General features: G+C 42.7%; 1 protein-coding gene across 1 annotated transcript in view; it reads right to left on the minus strand.

Annotated features, from left to right (window-relative positions):
• Positions 1–18,365, minus strand: part of LOC126262623 (neuronal acetylcholine receptor subunit alpha-10-like) — a 129,724-nt gene that overhangs the window by 77,333 nt on the left and 34,026 nt on the right. Inside the window, exon 3 of the mRNA XM_049959379.1 lies at positions 3,866–3,907. Coding sequence (XP_049815336.1) covers positions 3,866–3,907 — 42 coding nt within the window. The remainder of the gene's footprint in view (positions 1–3,865; positions 3,908–18,365) is intronic.

An 18,365-nucleotide genomic window follows, 5' to 3' on the forward strand; every position in this document is an offset into this window, starting at 1 on the left:
GACACACTCAGTTTGAGAAAACAGATGAACAGGAGTCACATATTAGCATACAGCCTCCATTTAAACAATGTTTAACAGAAAGTAATCAGAAACTGCCAGTTCATCTTCGCCAAAGCAGTTATAATCCCATTAGTATGCAGTATCAGTTATCTTTATTACATCAGAACAATATGGGACTCAGAAATAAAGTTGATGAACTACTCATTTGTATCGATGAAATGAATTCATCTAACCAAATTGACATAATCAGCCTCTCTGAACATCAAGTGACCACTGGAATAGATATGTTAGACATTTCAGGAGTTAAGCTAGCTTCCTACTTCTGCAGAGTAGATATGGATGGAGGAGGAGTTGCCACGTTTATTAAAAACTACCATAAATTCAAGAACATTGACATTAATAAATTCTGTTTAGAGCAGCATCTAGAAGCATGTGCAAGAGAGGTAGAGTTCCATAACAGATCCTATATAATAGAAACTATTTACCGAGCACCTGCAGGAAATTATAATCTTTTCATAAATCATCTATACGCTCTTTTGGATTATTTAACAGAAAGAAACAAAGAAATTTTGATTGCTAGTGACTTTAATACAAATTTTCTAATGCAATCTTCCAGTAAACATTTATTGCAGTTAGTAATGACGTCTTTCAATCTAACTCACACTTTCCAACTAGGATCACTAAATCCTCAAGGACAGCCATTGATAACTTTTTGGAGACAAAGCAAAGGAACAAAATCACATCATAAAACCTGTAATAAATGGACTATCAGATCATGACATGCAGCTCCTTGTTTTAGATGTAAATTCTAAGCAGATTATCAGGACTGCAAAATCGGAGTACAGGAGAGTAGTCAGTCAATCAAAAATTGAGTGTTTTAGAAAACTGCTCAAAGATATGAACTGGAAAGATGTTTATAGTGCTCATGACATGAATGAAAAATACAACACATTCATGAACAATGTCAGTACCATGTTTGAAAACTGTTTTCCTCTAAAAGTTACTCAGATCAAACTATAATAAAACCATGGCTTACACAAGGAATAAAGATTTCCTGTAAGACAAAAAGGAAAATGTATCTGTCGACCAAGATTAGCTCCAATGCTTATGATTTAGCTAACTACAAGGAATACTGTAAGATATTTAAAAAAGTAATTCAGACGTCTAAACAAATGCACTACGAGAAGAAGATGGCAATGTCAGGGAACAAAATAAAAACAATATGGGATATAGTGAAAGAGCAGACTGGTAGAACCAGAAAGGAACAGGAGCAAATAGCACTAAGGGTAGATGACACATTAGTAACCGATGGGCATAGTGTGGCAAATCTGTTTAACAAGTACTTTATATCTGTTACTGACAGAATGGGATTGTCAGGATCAGTAAATAATGCCCTTGAATATCTGAAACTAGCCTTTACAAATAGCTTCAGGTACATGAATATGTCACTCACTTCAGCAAAAGAAATAACTTCCATAACAAAATCTTTAAAAACAAAGCATTCTAGTGGTTGCGATGAAATATCTACAAAGTTAATTAAGGCACGTTCTTGTGAGTTTAGTACAATTCTAAGTTACTTGTGTAACCAGTCAATTATAACTGGGACATTCCCTGACTGGCTAAAATATGCAGATGTAAAGCCTCTATTCAAGAAAGGGGATAAAGAGATACCATCAAACTACAGACCGATTTCACTTTTGCCAGCATTCTCAAAAATTTTAGAAAAAGTAATGTACAGGCAGCTTCTCAACCACCTGACCACAACTAACACATTATCAAGAACACAGTTTGATTTCTGAAGGGTTCTGATATCGAGAAGGCTATTTACACCTACAGTGAAAAATGTACTTATTTCTTTAAATAACAAGTTACAAGCAGCAGGTATTTTCTGTGATTTGTCAAAGGCATTCGACTGTGTGAACCACAACATTCTTTTAAATAAATTAGAATTCTATGGTGTCACGGACAGTGCTGCAAAATAGTTCAAGTCATACATCACTAACAGGAAACAAAGGGTGTCAGTGGAAGGGACTAGTGAATTAAGTCATCAGTCATCATCAGAATGAGAAGAAATTACATGTGGTGTCCCACAAGGATCCATCTTAGGGCCATTGCTTTTTCTTGTGTACATTAATGATTTCTCATCAGTTACATTGCCAGAAGCAGAGTTCGTTTTGTTTGCAGATGACACAAGTATTGCAATAAATATTATGTCGAGAGTAGTTCTAGAAAGCTCTGCTAATGATATTTTCATGGATATTAATAAATGGTTTAAAGCCAACTCAATGACATTAAACTTCGAAACGACTCACTATATGCAATTCAGAACCTGTAAGAGGTTTCCACCCAGCATATGCATAAAGTATGAAGAAGAGCAGATAGAAGAGGTTGACAGTCTTAAATTCCTGGGATTACAACTTGATAATAAATTCATTTGGTGGAGCACTCCACAGAAATGCAGAAACGCCGTAACAAATCTGTATTTGCAATTCGAGTGTTAGCAAACATAGACGACATAAAAATGAAAAATCTTGCATACTTTGCCTACTTTCATTCCATAATGTCATATGGTATAAAATTTGGGGTAACTCTTCAAGTCAAACAAAAGTTTTCAGAGACCAAAAGCGTGTAATACATATTATTTGTGGAGTAAATTCACAGACATCCTGTAGAAACCTCTTCAAAGAACTGGGTATACTAACTACGGCCTCTCAGTATATTTACTCCTTAATGAAATTTTTCCTAAATAATATATCTGTTTTTCCAGCAAACATCTCAGTTCATACATACAATACCAGGAACAAAAATGATCTGCACAAGGACTTAAAAGCACTTACTTTAGTGCAAAAAGGGGTGCACTACTCAGGAACACTCATCTTCAATCATTTGCCAGCAAACATAAAAAAAATTTAGTTACAAATAAAGATCAAGAATGAGATTTTCACTCTACAGCGGAGTGTGCGCTCATACGAAACTTCCTGGCAGATCAAAACTGTGTGCGGGACCGAGACTCGAACTCGGGACCTTTGCCTTTCGCGGGCAAGTGCTCTACCAACTGAGCACCGTATGACTCACGCACCGTCCTCACAGCTTTACTTCTGCCAGTACCTCGTCTCCTACCTTCCAAACTTTACAAAAGCTCTCCTGCGAACCTTGCAGAACTAGCACTCCTGAAAGAAAGGATATTGCGGAGACATGGCTTAGCCACAGCCTGGGGGATGTTTCTAGAATGAAATTTTCGCTCTACAGCGGAGTGTGCACTGATATGAAACAAATAAAGATCAGTTTAAAAGGAGCCTGAAAGACTTACTAGTGGCCAACTCCTTCTACTCCATTGACGAATTTTTTAATAGAAACAAATGATGTATTGTATATATTCATACTATTAGTATTGTTATTTCAGCTTGAAAAAAAAATTGACATGTTCCACATCCACGAGGACTTCCTCACTACGGATCTATGGAACGAAAAACTAATCTAATCTAATCTAGATTAGTATTCGATGATAGCAAATTTCCATTTTTTCGTGAAAGTTTTCTTTCTCCTGGAAGACAAACATTTTGCATATTCTTTACTTCTGCCGTAGTCAGTTATTTTTCTGTCCAAATGGAAAGATTATCTACTACTTGTAGCATCTCATCTCGAAGCCTGATTTCCTCGGAATCACCACATTTCATTTTGCTAAACTTCATTAACTTCCTTTTCTCTTCCGAGACACTTTCCATTCCGCTAAACTGATATTCCAAATGCTTTGCCCTGTCTTACTGGATGCCTGCGTTCCGTGGTAAGCTGAAGTGAGATATGAGAGCCCGAAAATTATCGTGAGTCTTTGTTACTCGCAAATCTTAAGATAAACGGATTTTACCCAGTAAGTCCAGGTCTCAACTCCCAGCATGTCGTGACTCATCTGTAAAGAGAAAAAAGTTGTTAGCCTTTATATAAAACAGTACTATAGACATAAGTAAACATCAAAAACATCAAAATAACAAAAAAGGCCTTACTAACAGACAGTATATATACATGATGTTGTGGTGCCTGTGTTAGTCTGATTACGATGCAAAGCTCCTTGGGACGTGCAAACATGTCGAAAGGAACAGGCACTGTGGTGACTACAGCCGTTATGAAATACATAAATGTGTTCGCAACTGCGAAAAAAGACAACCATCAGCTGTAGAATGGAAAGGCGACAAAGAAAATTTGTGCCGGAGCGGGAATCGAACGCGTATTTCCTCGTTATTGCGAGCGGTCGCCTTACCATTTTCCATCCTTTCTTTTTTTCTTTTCTTTATTAAAAAAATTTCATTTTGTTCGCTTTTGTTCGTTGCATCTGCTCAGGGCGGACGTCGTAAGACATCCGTTTAAGTTCGTTGTTGATGGATTAACTCAGTATTTTTTATTACAGAGAGAAGTTAACCCTCTGACCGAACACACTGAGCTACCGTGCCGACAAACCATTTTTTTTTTTTTTTGGTCTCCTTCCTCCCCTTCAACCCGTTCTTTACGCTCGCCAAGTGTTGCCTTCTCGGCCCGGCTTCTCCGCCTTTAAAGAATGAATGTAACTTGATGATGTGGAAACACGCTTCTTCTGAACGACAAACTAAGTATGCCCCTTCTGTTGCCTTTGTTTGCAACATGGCTTGAATAAAATTAAATGTAAATTCCATTGAGAAGGCAGTCACATAATTGTTCAAATGGCTCTGAGCACTATGGGACTCAACTGCTGAGGTCATTAGTCCCCTAGAACTTAGAACTAGTTAAACCTAACTAACCTAAGGACATCACAAACATCCATGCCCGAGGCAGGATTCGAACCTGCGACCGTAGTGGACTTGCGGTTCCAGACTGCAGCGCCTTTAACCGCACGGCCACTTCGGCCGGCTCACATAATTGTTATGGAAATGTAACTGCATCTGTAAATTTCGTTCTCCGTGCGTGGAAAAACGGAAAGAAGCGAACTCATTATTGCTGATAAGTAAAATTTCCTTCTTCAGAAGGTAATGAAGTAAAGTAGACTTCTTCTGCTTGATTTTACACATAATTAACATAAATGTGTCTTCTTGTGAAAAGAAAAGGAAAGAAAGACAGAAACTAAATAAAGGGTGTATACCAGTTTCATCACTGTGCTTCCCCCAAAACGAAGTAATAGATACACATAGGCTTAACAGGTCTATACTGATGATCTTCTCTGATTACTTTCTGTTGGAAATCCTCCTCCTGCTACGTAAAGTACAAACTTTAACCATAAATCATTCGTCTAATATACGAAATGCTTGGATGCGTAATGTAAATTACGCATTTTTATTGGTTACAGTATTGTTTTAGTTAAAAAATTTGCGTAATTTCCTTTGTATTTTTTAGTACACATCAACTTGTGGTGCTCAGTTGTAAGGTATACCCAGAAGTCCTCCCTATTGCTTGATTCTTTTGTTAGGATGCAATGCATCGTTTGGCCTTTCAACCAGTTAATTGCGTTTCGTTTTGTTTTAGGGTAAGGTATACCGTCAGGGTTTAAAAATTCAGCAGTCGTAACGGCATTGGGCGTAGTTCTGCTGACGCTCGCTATCTTTTGTCTTATGTAGAGCCATATTTCTTTTACCCTTTCACACAGCAATCTATGCTCTTCGATCTGGTATATTACATAATGCACACAGCGGTGACTCGGCCAATCGAATAGAGTGAAGTTTAGAGTTCGTCGTAATTTTTCTGTTTACAGCAAAGTACCAGGTCGATTTGACATACGTTGGCAGGTTCCGGCAGTGAATATTTTCCCATATTGTTTCCCAGTTATAACAAGGATACTTTTGTTCTACTTCGTTTCTGGGTTTGTCTTTCATCAAGTAATTGTAAAGTTCTTTTACTTTCATGATGTCTTTTTCAGGAATCCTTGCCTGTATGTAGCTGTATTCTACGAAAAAGTATTTCAAGTGGTATAGTCCGTTGGGTATGTGTTGGACATTTATAGGTGCACTGACGTCAGCAGGAGCTATTTCGTTTAACAAATGTGCAGCAATGGTACCACTTGGTTCTTTCCATTGTTTGTATGTGGTAGCAAGGTGGCTTGCGCTTTTTTGCTGACATCGGTGAGATTTAACCCACCACATTTCGTAGGGAGCATCAGAATGTCAATTTGACTTTGAAAATACGTCCACGGCTCACAAAGTGTCCCAGTGCAGATGCGATGCTTTTCAACAAAGTCGCAGGTGGTGGCAGAACTTGTGCTACATAATTAACTTTGGATGTGATGTATACATTTGCCACTGCTACTTTTTGAAGTTCATCGAGTTTCCTAATACTATGTGCTTGTACAGAGGCGCGTATGCTGTTAAGTAATTTTCGATAATTCGCAGCAATAGTGTGCTTGATATTTCTTTTAAAATCTATACCGAGACATTTCATGGTTACAAGCTCGCGTAACAGATCCTGCGTTTGGGTCCCAATTCCACGGCCAATGTTGAAAATCCCCGACTTTGTTCTATTAAGTTTTGCACCAGATGCCTGTTCATATTTTGTTACTGTTCGTAGTGCGCTCTGTACTTCAGCGCCATTCACGACTAGGAAGCCAACATCATCAGCGTACGGCTTGCACACGATCTTTTCTCCATGTATTTGTAGTCCTTGTAGATGTTTCACAAGGGAGGCAAGCAGGGGCTCGATGGCGATGGCGAAGAGTGCCATTGACATTGGGCACCCTTGCCTAATGGAGCTGGTGACGTCAATCGGGCGGCTAATGTGTCCATTGATGACAATTCTAGCTGAGTTGTTTGTTAATGTATTTCTTACTACCGCAATGAATCTAGGTGGGAAGTCCATTGCGCCCATGGTGCGAAGGAGAAAACTATGATTAACCCCGTCGAAGGCTTTATCAAAGTCGAGAGAGATGAGTGCACATTTTATTTTGCAGACGTCGGCCGTTGAGATTAGGTCCCTGTAATCACAGAGGGTCTGGAGAATTCTTCTGTCTTTGCCCACACTTGTTTGATAAGGGCCAATGACGCTGGTCATTGTGGTTTTCAGCCTGCGAGCGAGGATGCGGCCAAAGATTTTGTAATCGCTGTTTAAAAGCGTAATTGGCCTCAGAGCGCTTACAGATTTCGTATTGGTAGTTTTTGGCACTAACACTACGAGTCCCTCACGAAATTCTTTCGGGATGTCATTTTCAGGGTTTAGCAGTTCGTTGCAGATGAGAGTAAACTTGCCTTTTACGAGGCAACTGAATCTGCGATAAAATTCTGCCGGAATTCCATCTGCCCCTGGAGCCTTATTTTTTGTGCTTCCATATATAGCTTCTTCTACGTCTTCTTCAGTCACTTGCGAGATGAGAGTTTGTGCTTCCGCGTGGCATACTTTGCCCTGGAGGTTGATCATTAACTCGTCTTGAAGCTGTTCGTCAACCGGTTGACTAGACATTAAGGATTCAAAATGCTGTACGATTGCCTCTTTAATCTCTCTTTGCATCGTTAGCTTCCTTCCATCATCAGTTGTTATTTCAGATAATATCTTGCGGGACGCCATTTTGCTTTCACGAATGACATGATAAATGGAAGTGACCTCGTGCTGTGCTATATTCTGGGTACGCGACCTTATTTGGTAGCCTTCCAGTTGTTTACGCCGTAGTGCTAAAATTTTTGCTTTAATTTTGTTAATACTTTCGTAGTTGTCCACAACTGTTGCATCGGACAAATCCCTTAGACATTGAAAGTAAAATTCTATAGTTGATTTGTACCAAAAGTTTTTGTCTTTTGAGTAGTTTATGAAAAACCTCCGTATTTTGGGTTTGGCATGTTTCAGCCAGCAGTCAGTGCCAGAGTTGTACGAGCTAAATTTGCTTTCACACTCTTGCCATAACTTGTAAAATGCCTCCTGACAAGCATGGTCTTCCAGATGTGACACGTTGAGCTTCCATGTGCCTCTACCTCGGAAGGTCCCTTGTTTTATCAGATTGATTGTGCATATGTATGCAGCATGATGCGAAAAAACGGTAGGCCATACTTCGGACTGCAAAATGAGGTGTTTCAAATTGTGCGTTACATATATCCTGTCGAGACGGCTCGCCGAGTGACTTGTGGCGTGGGTGAAGCCAGGAGCTGCACCGTGCATATGTTCCCATGAGTCTATTAGTCTTAAGTCATTAACTATACGTTCCAGTTCAGTACACTTGTTAAAATTGGGAGTTTGGTCTTTGGCATGCAAAACACTGTTAAAATCTCCTCCCAGGATAAGGTGTTCATATCGAGTTCCAAATAGTGGGACAATTTCTTCTTTAAAGAACTCCGTTCTGCGGTGTCTGTTACTGGATCCTGAAGGGGCATACACGTTAATGAGTCGTATTTTGTTTATTGTGGCCGCTATACCTTCACTGCTTGGTAGTTTTACTACATCTTGGACTATTATGCCCTCCTTTGTGAGCAGAGCCGTGCCCATTTCCGCTCCATGCCCTGGGTTTGTAATGGCGTTGAAGCCAAGTATGTTACCAAGCTCAATGTCTGTCACTTCTTGTAAAAGTATAATGTCACTGTCAGAAGCATATATAAAATCTTTTAAGTTCTGTAGTTTAAAGGAACTATGAATCTTATTAAGGTTTACTGTCGCGATTTTGTATGCTTGTATGTCAGACATTCTTCGTTCTACTTGATCTAATTTTAAAAAAAAAAACATTCTTTTGTTTTGTCACGCAAGCGTCAGCTTTAAAACGCATTTTAATAATATTCAGCGGTAGCAAATGTTTCAGTGGTGTGTCCTTGTTCTTTAGAATGTTCATTCGCGGAGACGTCTTCGTTGAAGAAATCAGCCACCTGTGGGGCTAGCTTACAGGCTGTCTTAGTTTCTGAAACTTCTGTCATTTCTTCGTCGGCATTGTTATGGTCGCTTTCGTCTGCCCAGCTGGTTGAGGTTGTCGTCGTGGGTGGGACGAGTGAAGCTTCATGAGAATGACTCGTTTCTTGGGGGTGGGTGGATGCTTTCTTTGTTGGCTTTCCTTGGACGTCTCGTTTTTCCAGCGCAGAAGGGGAACGCTCCTCAGAAACTGCTGTCGCTTTCGTGTTGCTATAGATCTGTTGGCTTAAGGTACTACCTATTTCCTTCGCTTTTTGTCGGAGTGTGGGAGCTGTCTCCTCTGCACCTTTGCGCGCCAGCCGGCGTTTCTTATTTTTCTTCGGAGAATTGCCTCTCGACGGACTTCCTTCAGTATCCAAGTTAGTGTCGCTTTCCTGCAAGGTGTGTCGGTCTTCAACTTCCGGCGGATCTGCTGCCTTTACAGTTGCAGGTGCCTGTTTCGGTGGAACTTCAACTGTGTCCGTAGATTGACGGGGCTCTTGTAGGTCGTCAGCTATGACGGCACTGACGTCCATCGGAATTTCAGTGTCTGGAGAATTTGTATTTGCACACGATTCAGGGGCTGAGGAGGCAGTCGGCCGTTCGCGTGCCACGGCGGCGTAAGTTCCCGGCAGTGTTGTCATCGCCGGTGGCCTGTCGGCCTCGCCGGCCGGCAGCTGTGCAACGCGCCGCTGTATACATTCTGCGCGAACGTGCACAGGCTTGTTACAGGCGGCACAGGTTCGCGGTTGGTCGTCATAAATTACCATCCCTCTATATCCGCAGACATTGATGTACGACGGGATGTGCTTCAGTAACTCTACTCGAAGCTGCCGTACGCCATTTAGTACTGGGTATTTATGCGCGCTTGACCATTTCTCGGCATAGTTGCTGAGCACTTTCCCGAAGGGTGAAATTACAGCATTAATTTGGTGTGTTGTAATCTCAAAAGGCAACTCGAAGATTCGAATTGTGCGAATGCCAAAACCAGCATGTGCAACGGTGACTTCACCAACGTTTCCATCTGAGTGCTTAAATTTCATGACACCTCCGGAAGACTCAACTACACTCCTGGAAATGGAAAAGAACACATTGACACCGGTGTGTCAGACCCACCATACTTGCTCCGGACACTGCGAGAGGGCTGTACAAGCAATGATCACACGCACGGCACAGCGGACACACCAGGAACCGCGGTGTTGGCCGTCGAATGGCGCTAGCTGCGCAGCATTTGTGCACCGCCGCCGTCAGTGTCAGCCAGTTTGCCGTGGCATACGGAGCTCCATCGCAGTCTTTAACACTGGTAGCATGCCGCGACAGCGTGGACGTGAACCGTATGTGCAGTTGACGGACTTTGAGCGAGGGCGTATAGTGGGCATGCGGGAGGCCGGGTGGACGTACCGCCGAATTGCTCAACACGTGGGGCGCGAGGTCTCCACAGTACATCGATGTTGTCGCCAGTGGTCGGCGGAAGGTGCACGTGCCCGTCGACCTGGGAGAGGACCGCAGCGACGCACGGATGCACGCAAAGACTGTAGGATCCTACGCAGTGCCGTAGGGGACCGCACCGCCACTTCCCAGCAAATTAGGGACACTGTTGCTCCTAGGGTATCGGCGAGGACCATTCGCAAGCGTCTCCATGAAGCTGGGCTACGGTCCCGCACACCGTTAGGCCGTCTTCCGCTCACGCCCCAACATCGTGCAGCCCGCCTCCAGTGGTGTCGCGACAGGCGTGAATGGAGGGACGAATGGAGACGTGTCGTCTTCAGCGATGAGAGTCGCTTCTGCCTTGGTGCCAATGATGGTCGTATGCGTGTTTGGCGCCGTGCAGGTGAGCGCCACAATCAGGACTGCATACGACCGAGGCACACAGGGCCAACACCCGGCATCATGGTGTGGGTAGCGATCTCCTACACTGGCCGTACACCACTGGTGATCGTCGAGGGGACACTGAATAGTGCACGGTACATCCAAACCATCATCGAACCCATCGTTCTACCATTCCTAGACCGGCAAGGGAACTTGCTGTTCCAACAGGACAATGCACGTCCGCATGTATCCCGTGCCACCCAACGTGCTCTAGAAGGTGTAAGTCAACTACCCTGGCCAGCAAGATCTCCGGATCTGTCCCCCATTGAGCATGTTTGGGACTGGATGAAGCGTCGTCTCACGCGGTCTGCACGTCCAGCACGAACGCTGGTCCAACTGAGGCGCCAGGTGGAAATGGCATGGCAAGCCGTTCCACAGGACTACATCCAGCATCTCTACGATCGTCTCCATGGGAGAATAGCAGCCTGCATTGCTGCGAAAGGTGGATATACACTGTACTAGTGCCGACATTGTGCATGCTCTGTTGCCTGTGTCTATGTGCCTGTGGTTCTGTCAGTGTGATCATGTGATGTATCTGACCCCAGGAATGTGTCAATAAAGTTTCCCCTTCCTGGGACAATGAATTCACGGTGTTCTTATTTCAATTTCCAGGAGTGTATTTTCTCGCACAACTCGGAACTACGCATTTTAACAAACACGACACAAGCTACAATCGACAGGTGGATCCCAATTACACCATTAAAGGAGACCTTCACATCTTCTTCTAATCAATTTTCTATTTCAAACGACTTGGGTTGGCATATCGAGGATCAAAGGTAATTTTCAACGTATCTTTTCGGCTTGGTTGAGCCATCACTGCATGCTAGTCATTATTTCTCGAAGTGTTCTACAAACAGGGTTTTAAGCCGCAGCAAGCGCAAGACTTACCACGCGGAAGCACAGACGGCGCAGCGCACAGCACACTACGTCCTACCTCCACGCCGTCCGCCGGCGAACTGGTCCATTTGGCTATTCGTGTACGACTCACGGTCAGACCCAAACTTCCATATGCCGTCAACCATGCATCTACAACCTGTACTCGTATTTCCATTATGTATATTCCCCTACAGGGGAGGCGGAGGCGTTTAACTTCGAAGTCGCTTTCCTGGTATCGGCAGATAAATACCAAGCTGCAATGCCTGTATTATTGCGAATTACGACGCAATGTTCATTACATATATCTTGTGTATTTTATAAAGGCTGCAGTCGCCACAGTGCCTGTTACTTTGGACACGCATGTATGTGTGGTATCAACGTTCGATACCACACTTGTTAGGGTTACAAGAAGACAGGACTATAAGAAACACCACACAATTGATTCAGTACATAAAATACATACAAGTTTCAGACAAAGCCACCCTCCTGTCATTTGATGTAGAGAATACGTATTCCAATATACCAATAACTGAAACAATAAACATTGTAGAACAAAATCTTATTGACACACAGCACACTTCCACATGAATGTGTCAAAGACACAGTCAGTTTTCTAGAGCTAATAACAGAACATAATTAATTTCAGTTCAATAATGAATTCTATTTGCAAAGGGAAGGATTACCAATGGTATCTGTAGTGTACGAAACCATAGAAAACATATTTGTGAACCATGTAGAACAGATTGTATTCAAGAAAATAGTGCCAAAGAGGTACAACATCTTATACTGGATTAGATATATGGTTGATATCTTGTGCCTGATAGATGAACCAAACAATAAAATTGACCAGCTACACACAGACATAAATTCTGTTCATGATAATTTTACAACAGAGAAAGAGCAAAATAGACAGTTACATTTTTTGGACATCACCATAAAGATTCAAAACAAAGAACACACATTTGCCATATACCGAAAACTGACAACAACAGACACAATTATACAAGGGACATCACAACAAGCCAATTCTCAAAACCAGGCAGCACTTAGGTACATGCTCCACAGACTAAACACAGTACAATTACAAAATAGAAATGACTACTGTAATACAAATAGCCAAAAACAATGGATACAAAGAGAACTTAGTAACAACGCTGAACAAGAGAATCAAGAAACAGAAAAGAACAAACACCCAACTGTCACGAACTCAAGGACAAAGTCACACACAAACAAATACACGAAATACAAGAACAGAAACAACACAAAGTGTGAAAGAAACGGAAAGTAAAAGATGGTACACAATGACATACAACCACAAATACACACACAGAATATCCAATATTTTCAAAAAACATGGCATAAAAATAGCACGCAAAACCAACAACTCAATTTAGAAATAATCCCAAAAACAATAGGAAAAATTGATCTGTATCAGAAATCAGGAATATACCAACTGAAATGCAATACATGTGATGGAAGATACATAGGTCAAACCAGGAGGACATTTGACACCAGATACGAATAACATGTAAGTATAGGACAAGTCAATTATAAATAGTGCAGAGCAGGAAATAATGCAAAATGCCAAAAACTGCAGATGTGAAATGAAGGCGGTCGGCATCAACCACTGCTAGCAAGAGGGGAAGGTGCAGGCTGTGTAAAGAAACACCATAAGTAGCTAACAGACCTACTTCATAAAGAAGACACTGTTTTTAACCTAAAAGAATAAAAATAAAATGTACAAACCTGTGTATCCAATTTACAGTATACCACAGAAGATGCTTTGTAAATAAAAGCGAAACGCTTCTGGTGTAATTCTTTTTAATTGTATTGCAGTCAGCTCGATACAGATAACCTATAATAACAAAGGGTCCTAATAGTTGATCATAATTCAAGCACACAAGCTGAGAGTCGCCGATTATCTGAGACTGGCGAGCCAGAAGGATTTTCATCACCCTAGACGTGATGCGGCAATTGGAAACACCAACTTGCATGAAATGGCTTCCTACACGTACAATACAAGCTATAGCAAAATAGTCGCGACCACACTGCAGTAAGTAACCCCCTGACAAAAGAGCTCATTACTGCCACACGATACTTTATGATAGGGACGAAATTACTGTTCCGCCTATACTCTCTACATTGCATCCTTTGAAACGTTCCTTCTCGGGCAAATTGACGAGTGCTAATTTTTGAATCTTCTTCCACACTAACCAACACTATCCCGTAAGAAAGTACTGTGAAGGCAATACTGACAGGAGTGGCCGAGCGGTTCTAGGCGCTTCAGTCTGGAACTGCGCGACCGCTACGGTCGCAGGTTCGAATCCTGCCTCGGGCTTGGATGTGTGTGGTGTCCGTAGGTTAGTTAGGTGTAAGTAGTTCTAAGTTCTAGGGGACTGATGACGTCATAAGTCAAGCCCCATAGTGCTCAGAGCCATTTGGACGATTTGAAGGCAATACTGTAGATTTTGTAACTCTTAGAGTAGCTTTCTGTGGCTTCAGCTGTCCAATTTATAGCAAGATTCTGCGCTCTGGACTGGGGAACACCTGTGGCAAAGCTTCTCTGTACATTCGTTCCTCTTTCCGGACACTATTTTCTGCTAGACCACATATTATACACATTTCTACAAGTTCCTGTAACTAGTACTCCTCCATCTTTCGAACCAGTCACGAACTATATACAGTGATAGACTTCATCCCGGACCCTTTACAGGTTACCGTGCGTTGTGTTATAAAGTAGTGCCGTAAATGTTGGGCAGACAGGAGTCTGTTCGTAATGAAGCATTGTTTTCTGCTAGCATACTCGGGACATCCGTGCGTAGTGCATGCCAGACGGTACTCCCCTCTGCAGCACGTATTAGAGCGGGGATGTACAGACCGCGGGCTACTTGCGGCCGACCTTCCGTCTGATGGCGGCCCACTCCTCACCGTTTGCTTATGTAGAGTGGGATGAAAAACTGCTTGCATGCCCTTTTACCGTCGTAATTAGTCTCATCTTACGTAAGCCTCCAGGATTCAGTGGCCGTTGTCATTGATTATAGAATCTTCTTATTCGTTATGACGCGTGAAAGTTTGAAGAGGAATGCGACGCGGTCCAGCGACACAAAAAATTTTTTCTTAATTTTATCTTGTATTTGTGCTTCCTATGAGAGCGGTACTTAGAGTATTCTTCACTTAACACTATTTCTTCGAACTAAAGAATGATCACAAAGTCCCATTACTTCCTACGTACACTGTTCAGTCACATTAACGTGATCATCTTTCAAAAGCCAGACTAACCACATTTTGCAGTGCGGAGCACAGCGAGACGGTCAGGAAGAGGGTCGGTGAGGTTCTGGAAGATGCCTACAGGGACGTGAAGCTGTGCCGTGCCGACTATTGTCCCGCGACCAGCTGCGCTAGGTTTCTCGGCTGAGGAACCCTGGTGCGAACAGCCTGATCGAGGTGGGATTCTCGATAGGATTTCAATTTGGGGAGTTTGGTTGGCAGATGAGTTGGTAGACTCATCCCGGTGCCCTTCGAACCAAGCACATACGAGATGCGACAGTAAAGTAATGAGAGTGATGTGAAAAAAATGTTGCTTACCGTTTTAGTCAAGTTTAGTGTTGTCTCCTTCAAAGCAGTTCCCTTCTGATTGTACACACTTTTTCCAGCACTTCTGCCATTGGGGCCAACATTTCAGGAACTCATCTTCTGTAATATCCTCCAAGACCCTCGTCACAGTTTTTTGGACATCTTGTATTGTTTGAAAATGGTGTCCCTTGCCCGCCGTTTTGACTCTTGGAAATAGAAAAGAGTCGCACGGAGCGATATCTGGTGAATAAGGTGGCTGTGGTAGTACTGAAATTTGTTTTGGGGCTAACAATTGCTGTACTGACAGAGCAGTATGGGATGGCGCATTAGCGTGATGCAGAATCTAATTATCTGCAATGTTGGCACGGACACGAAGAACTCTTTTACGAAGTCTTACTAAAATTTCTTTGTAGTAATATTGGTTAACTGTTTTGTCCAGGAGGCATCCACTCTTTATGAACATTTCCCTTGGAATCAAAGAAGCACATAAGCATGCATTTCACTTTTGACTTTGACATGCGAGCTTTTCTTGTCTGGGTGATCCCTTTGAGCACCATTGCGAACTTCGGCGTTTTGTCTCTGGATCGTACTGAAAAAACCAACTTTCATCACCAGTGATAACAAGGCTCAACAATTCTGGATTGGTTTCCGTTTGCTCTGACAGTCAGGCTGCCACATTTTTCCGTGTTTCTCGCTGTTGTGGTGTGAGATTTTTGGGGGACCATTTTTGCACAAATCTCTCTCATAGCAAGATCTTCAGTTATTATTTCATGAGCCGTTTCTCGATTGAGGTTCAGTTCTCCTGCAATCATTTTCACAGATAATCTTCGATCAGATCGCACGAGTTCACGTACCCTGGCCAAGTTGACATCCGTCCGTGAGGCTGATGGTCGTCTACTGCGGTCTTCATGTTCAATATTCGTTCTGCCTTCACTAAACATTTGATGTCAACAAAAAATTTGAGATCTTGACATAACCTCCTCCCCAAAAATCTTCTGAAGCGCACCGTAAGTTGTCGTCACGTTTTCACCCAATTTAACGCAAAAAGAAATGGCATACCGTTGTGCAATATTATGCGGTTCCATTTCAGTGACGAGAGACACAAACGCGTGTTACGTTATTACAGCACAACTCATGACTGAGCTGTTCCATCGATGTGCCACTTGGCCTAGAAGCAGCTTATAGACCAAGGTCAAAGATATTGTTTCTACGCAAGAATGCAGGGTTGCGACATCTTGCAAAGAAAATCAGTCTCATTACTTTATTGTCGCACCTCGTACACTGCGAACTGTGTGACATGTTGTATTGTCCTGCCGGTAGACGCCATCATACCGAGGAAAAACAAATTGTAGTGTAGCCAAGGCTAGATGCATACTTGTGTTGATCCATCGTTCCTTCCAGAATGACGAGATCACCCAAGGAATGTCCTCCTGCCTGGACCCTTCCAACAGTTCTTGCAGAGTGTTTTCTTTCGGACGTTTCACGTCCTACATGCCAACGGCCATCTGTTCAATGGAGCATAAAACATGAGTCACCCGACAAGGCCACCTGTCACCATTCAGTCGACGTCCAGGTGCGGTATTTGCAAATACCAATCAACCTTCGTCGCCAGTGAACACCAGTCACCACGGATGCTAAGCCAGGTGTCTGCTGCAGAGGCCCATATCCAGTAACGATCACTGAACGGTGTTTGAGGAGACACTGTTGGTAGCCTCTTGGTTCATCTGAATGGTCAGTTGCTTAACAGTTGCACGTTTACACGCCTATACACATCTCCACAGCCGTCATTCAGCTCTATCATCTATGACGACAATTGCCTCTGTATCAGTTTTGGATAGAGCCATTTGGTCAAACATGTGAATACATCACAAACTTAGCTGTTTAGGAAATCGTTTCATCCTTGACCCGAAATCCAATGCTCATGCCCTTTAGGGCGTCAGATAAATCGCTCCGTTCCGGCTTTACGACAATGACTACACTGTTTTCCACGTAACCCAGACTTCCTCCATACACTTCTGCTACTAGTGCTGCCGCCTGCCGTCCTGGAGTGATTTTCGACGTCGAACGTAGGTGGTACACACATTGATGTAACTGGATCTTGTACTACACAGGTTTCAAGGTACTGTTTCCTATAGTTGCAGCTGCTCATTTACAGGGTGGTCCATTGATCGTGACCGGGCCAAATATCTCACGAAATAAGCGCCAAACGAAAAAACTACAAAGAACGAAACTTGTCTAGCGTGAAGGGGGAAACCAGATGGCGCTATGGTTGGCCCGCTAGATGGCGCTGCTATATGTCAAACGGATATCAACTGCGTTTTTTTTTTAAATAGGAACCCCCATTTTTATTACATATTCGTGTAGTACGTAAAGAAATATGAATGTTTTAGTTGGACCACTTTTTTCACTTTTTGATAGATGGCGCTGTAATAGTCACAAACATATGGCCCACAATTTTAGACGAACAGTTGGAAACAGGCAGGTTTTTTAAATTAAAATACAGATCGTAGGTACCTTTGAACATTTTATATCGGTTGTTCCAATGTGATACATATACCTTTGTGAAATTATCATTTCAGAGAACGCATGCTGTTACAGCGTGATTACCTGTAAATACCACATTAATGCAATAAATCCTCAAAATGATGACCGTCAACTTCAATGCATTTCGCAATACGTGTAACGACATTCCTCTCAACAGCGAGAAGTTCGCCCTCCGTAATGTTCGCGCATGCATTGACAATGCGCTGACGCATGTTCTCAGGCTCTGTCGGTGGATCACGATAGCAAATATCCTTCAACTTTCCCCACAGAAAGAAATCCGGGGACATCAGATCTTGTGAACGTGAGGTGTATGGTATGGTGCTTCGACGACCACTCCACCTGTCATGAAATATGCTATTCAATACCGCTTTAACCGCACGCGAGCTATGTGCCGGACATCCATCATGTTGGAAATACATCGCCATTATGTCATGCAGTGACATTACATAGGAAATCAGCATACATTGCACCATTTAGACTGCCATCGATAAAATGGGGGCCAATTATCCTTCCTCCTATAATGCTGCACCATACATTAACCCACAAAGGTCGCTGATGTGCCACTTGTCGCAGCCATCGTGGATTTTCCGTTGCCCAATAGTGCATATTATGCCGGTTTACGTTACCGCTGTTGGTGAATGACGCTTCATCGCTAAATAGAACGCGTGCGAAAAATCTGTCATCGTCCCATA

This window comes from Schistocerca nitens, chromosome 6 (genome assembly GCF_023898315.1).
Source record: "Schistocerca nitens isolate TAMUIC-IGC-003100 chromosome 6, iqSchNite1.1, whole genome shotgun sequence".
Classification (NCBI taxonomy): Eukaryota; Metazoa; Arthropoda; class Insecta; order Orthoptera; family Acrididae; genus Schistocerca; species Schistocerca nitens.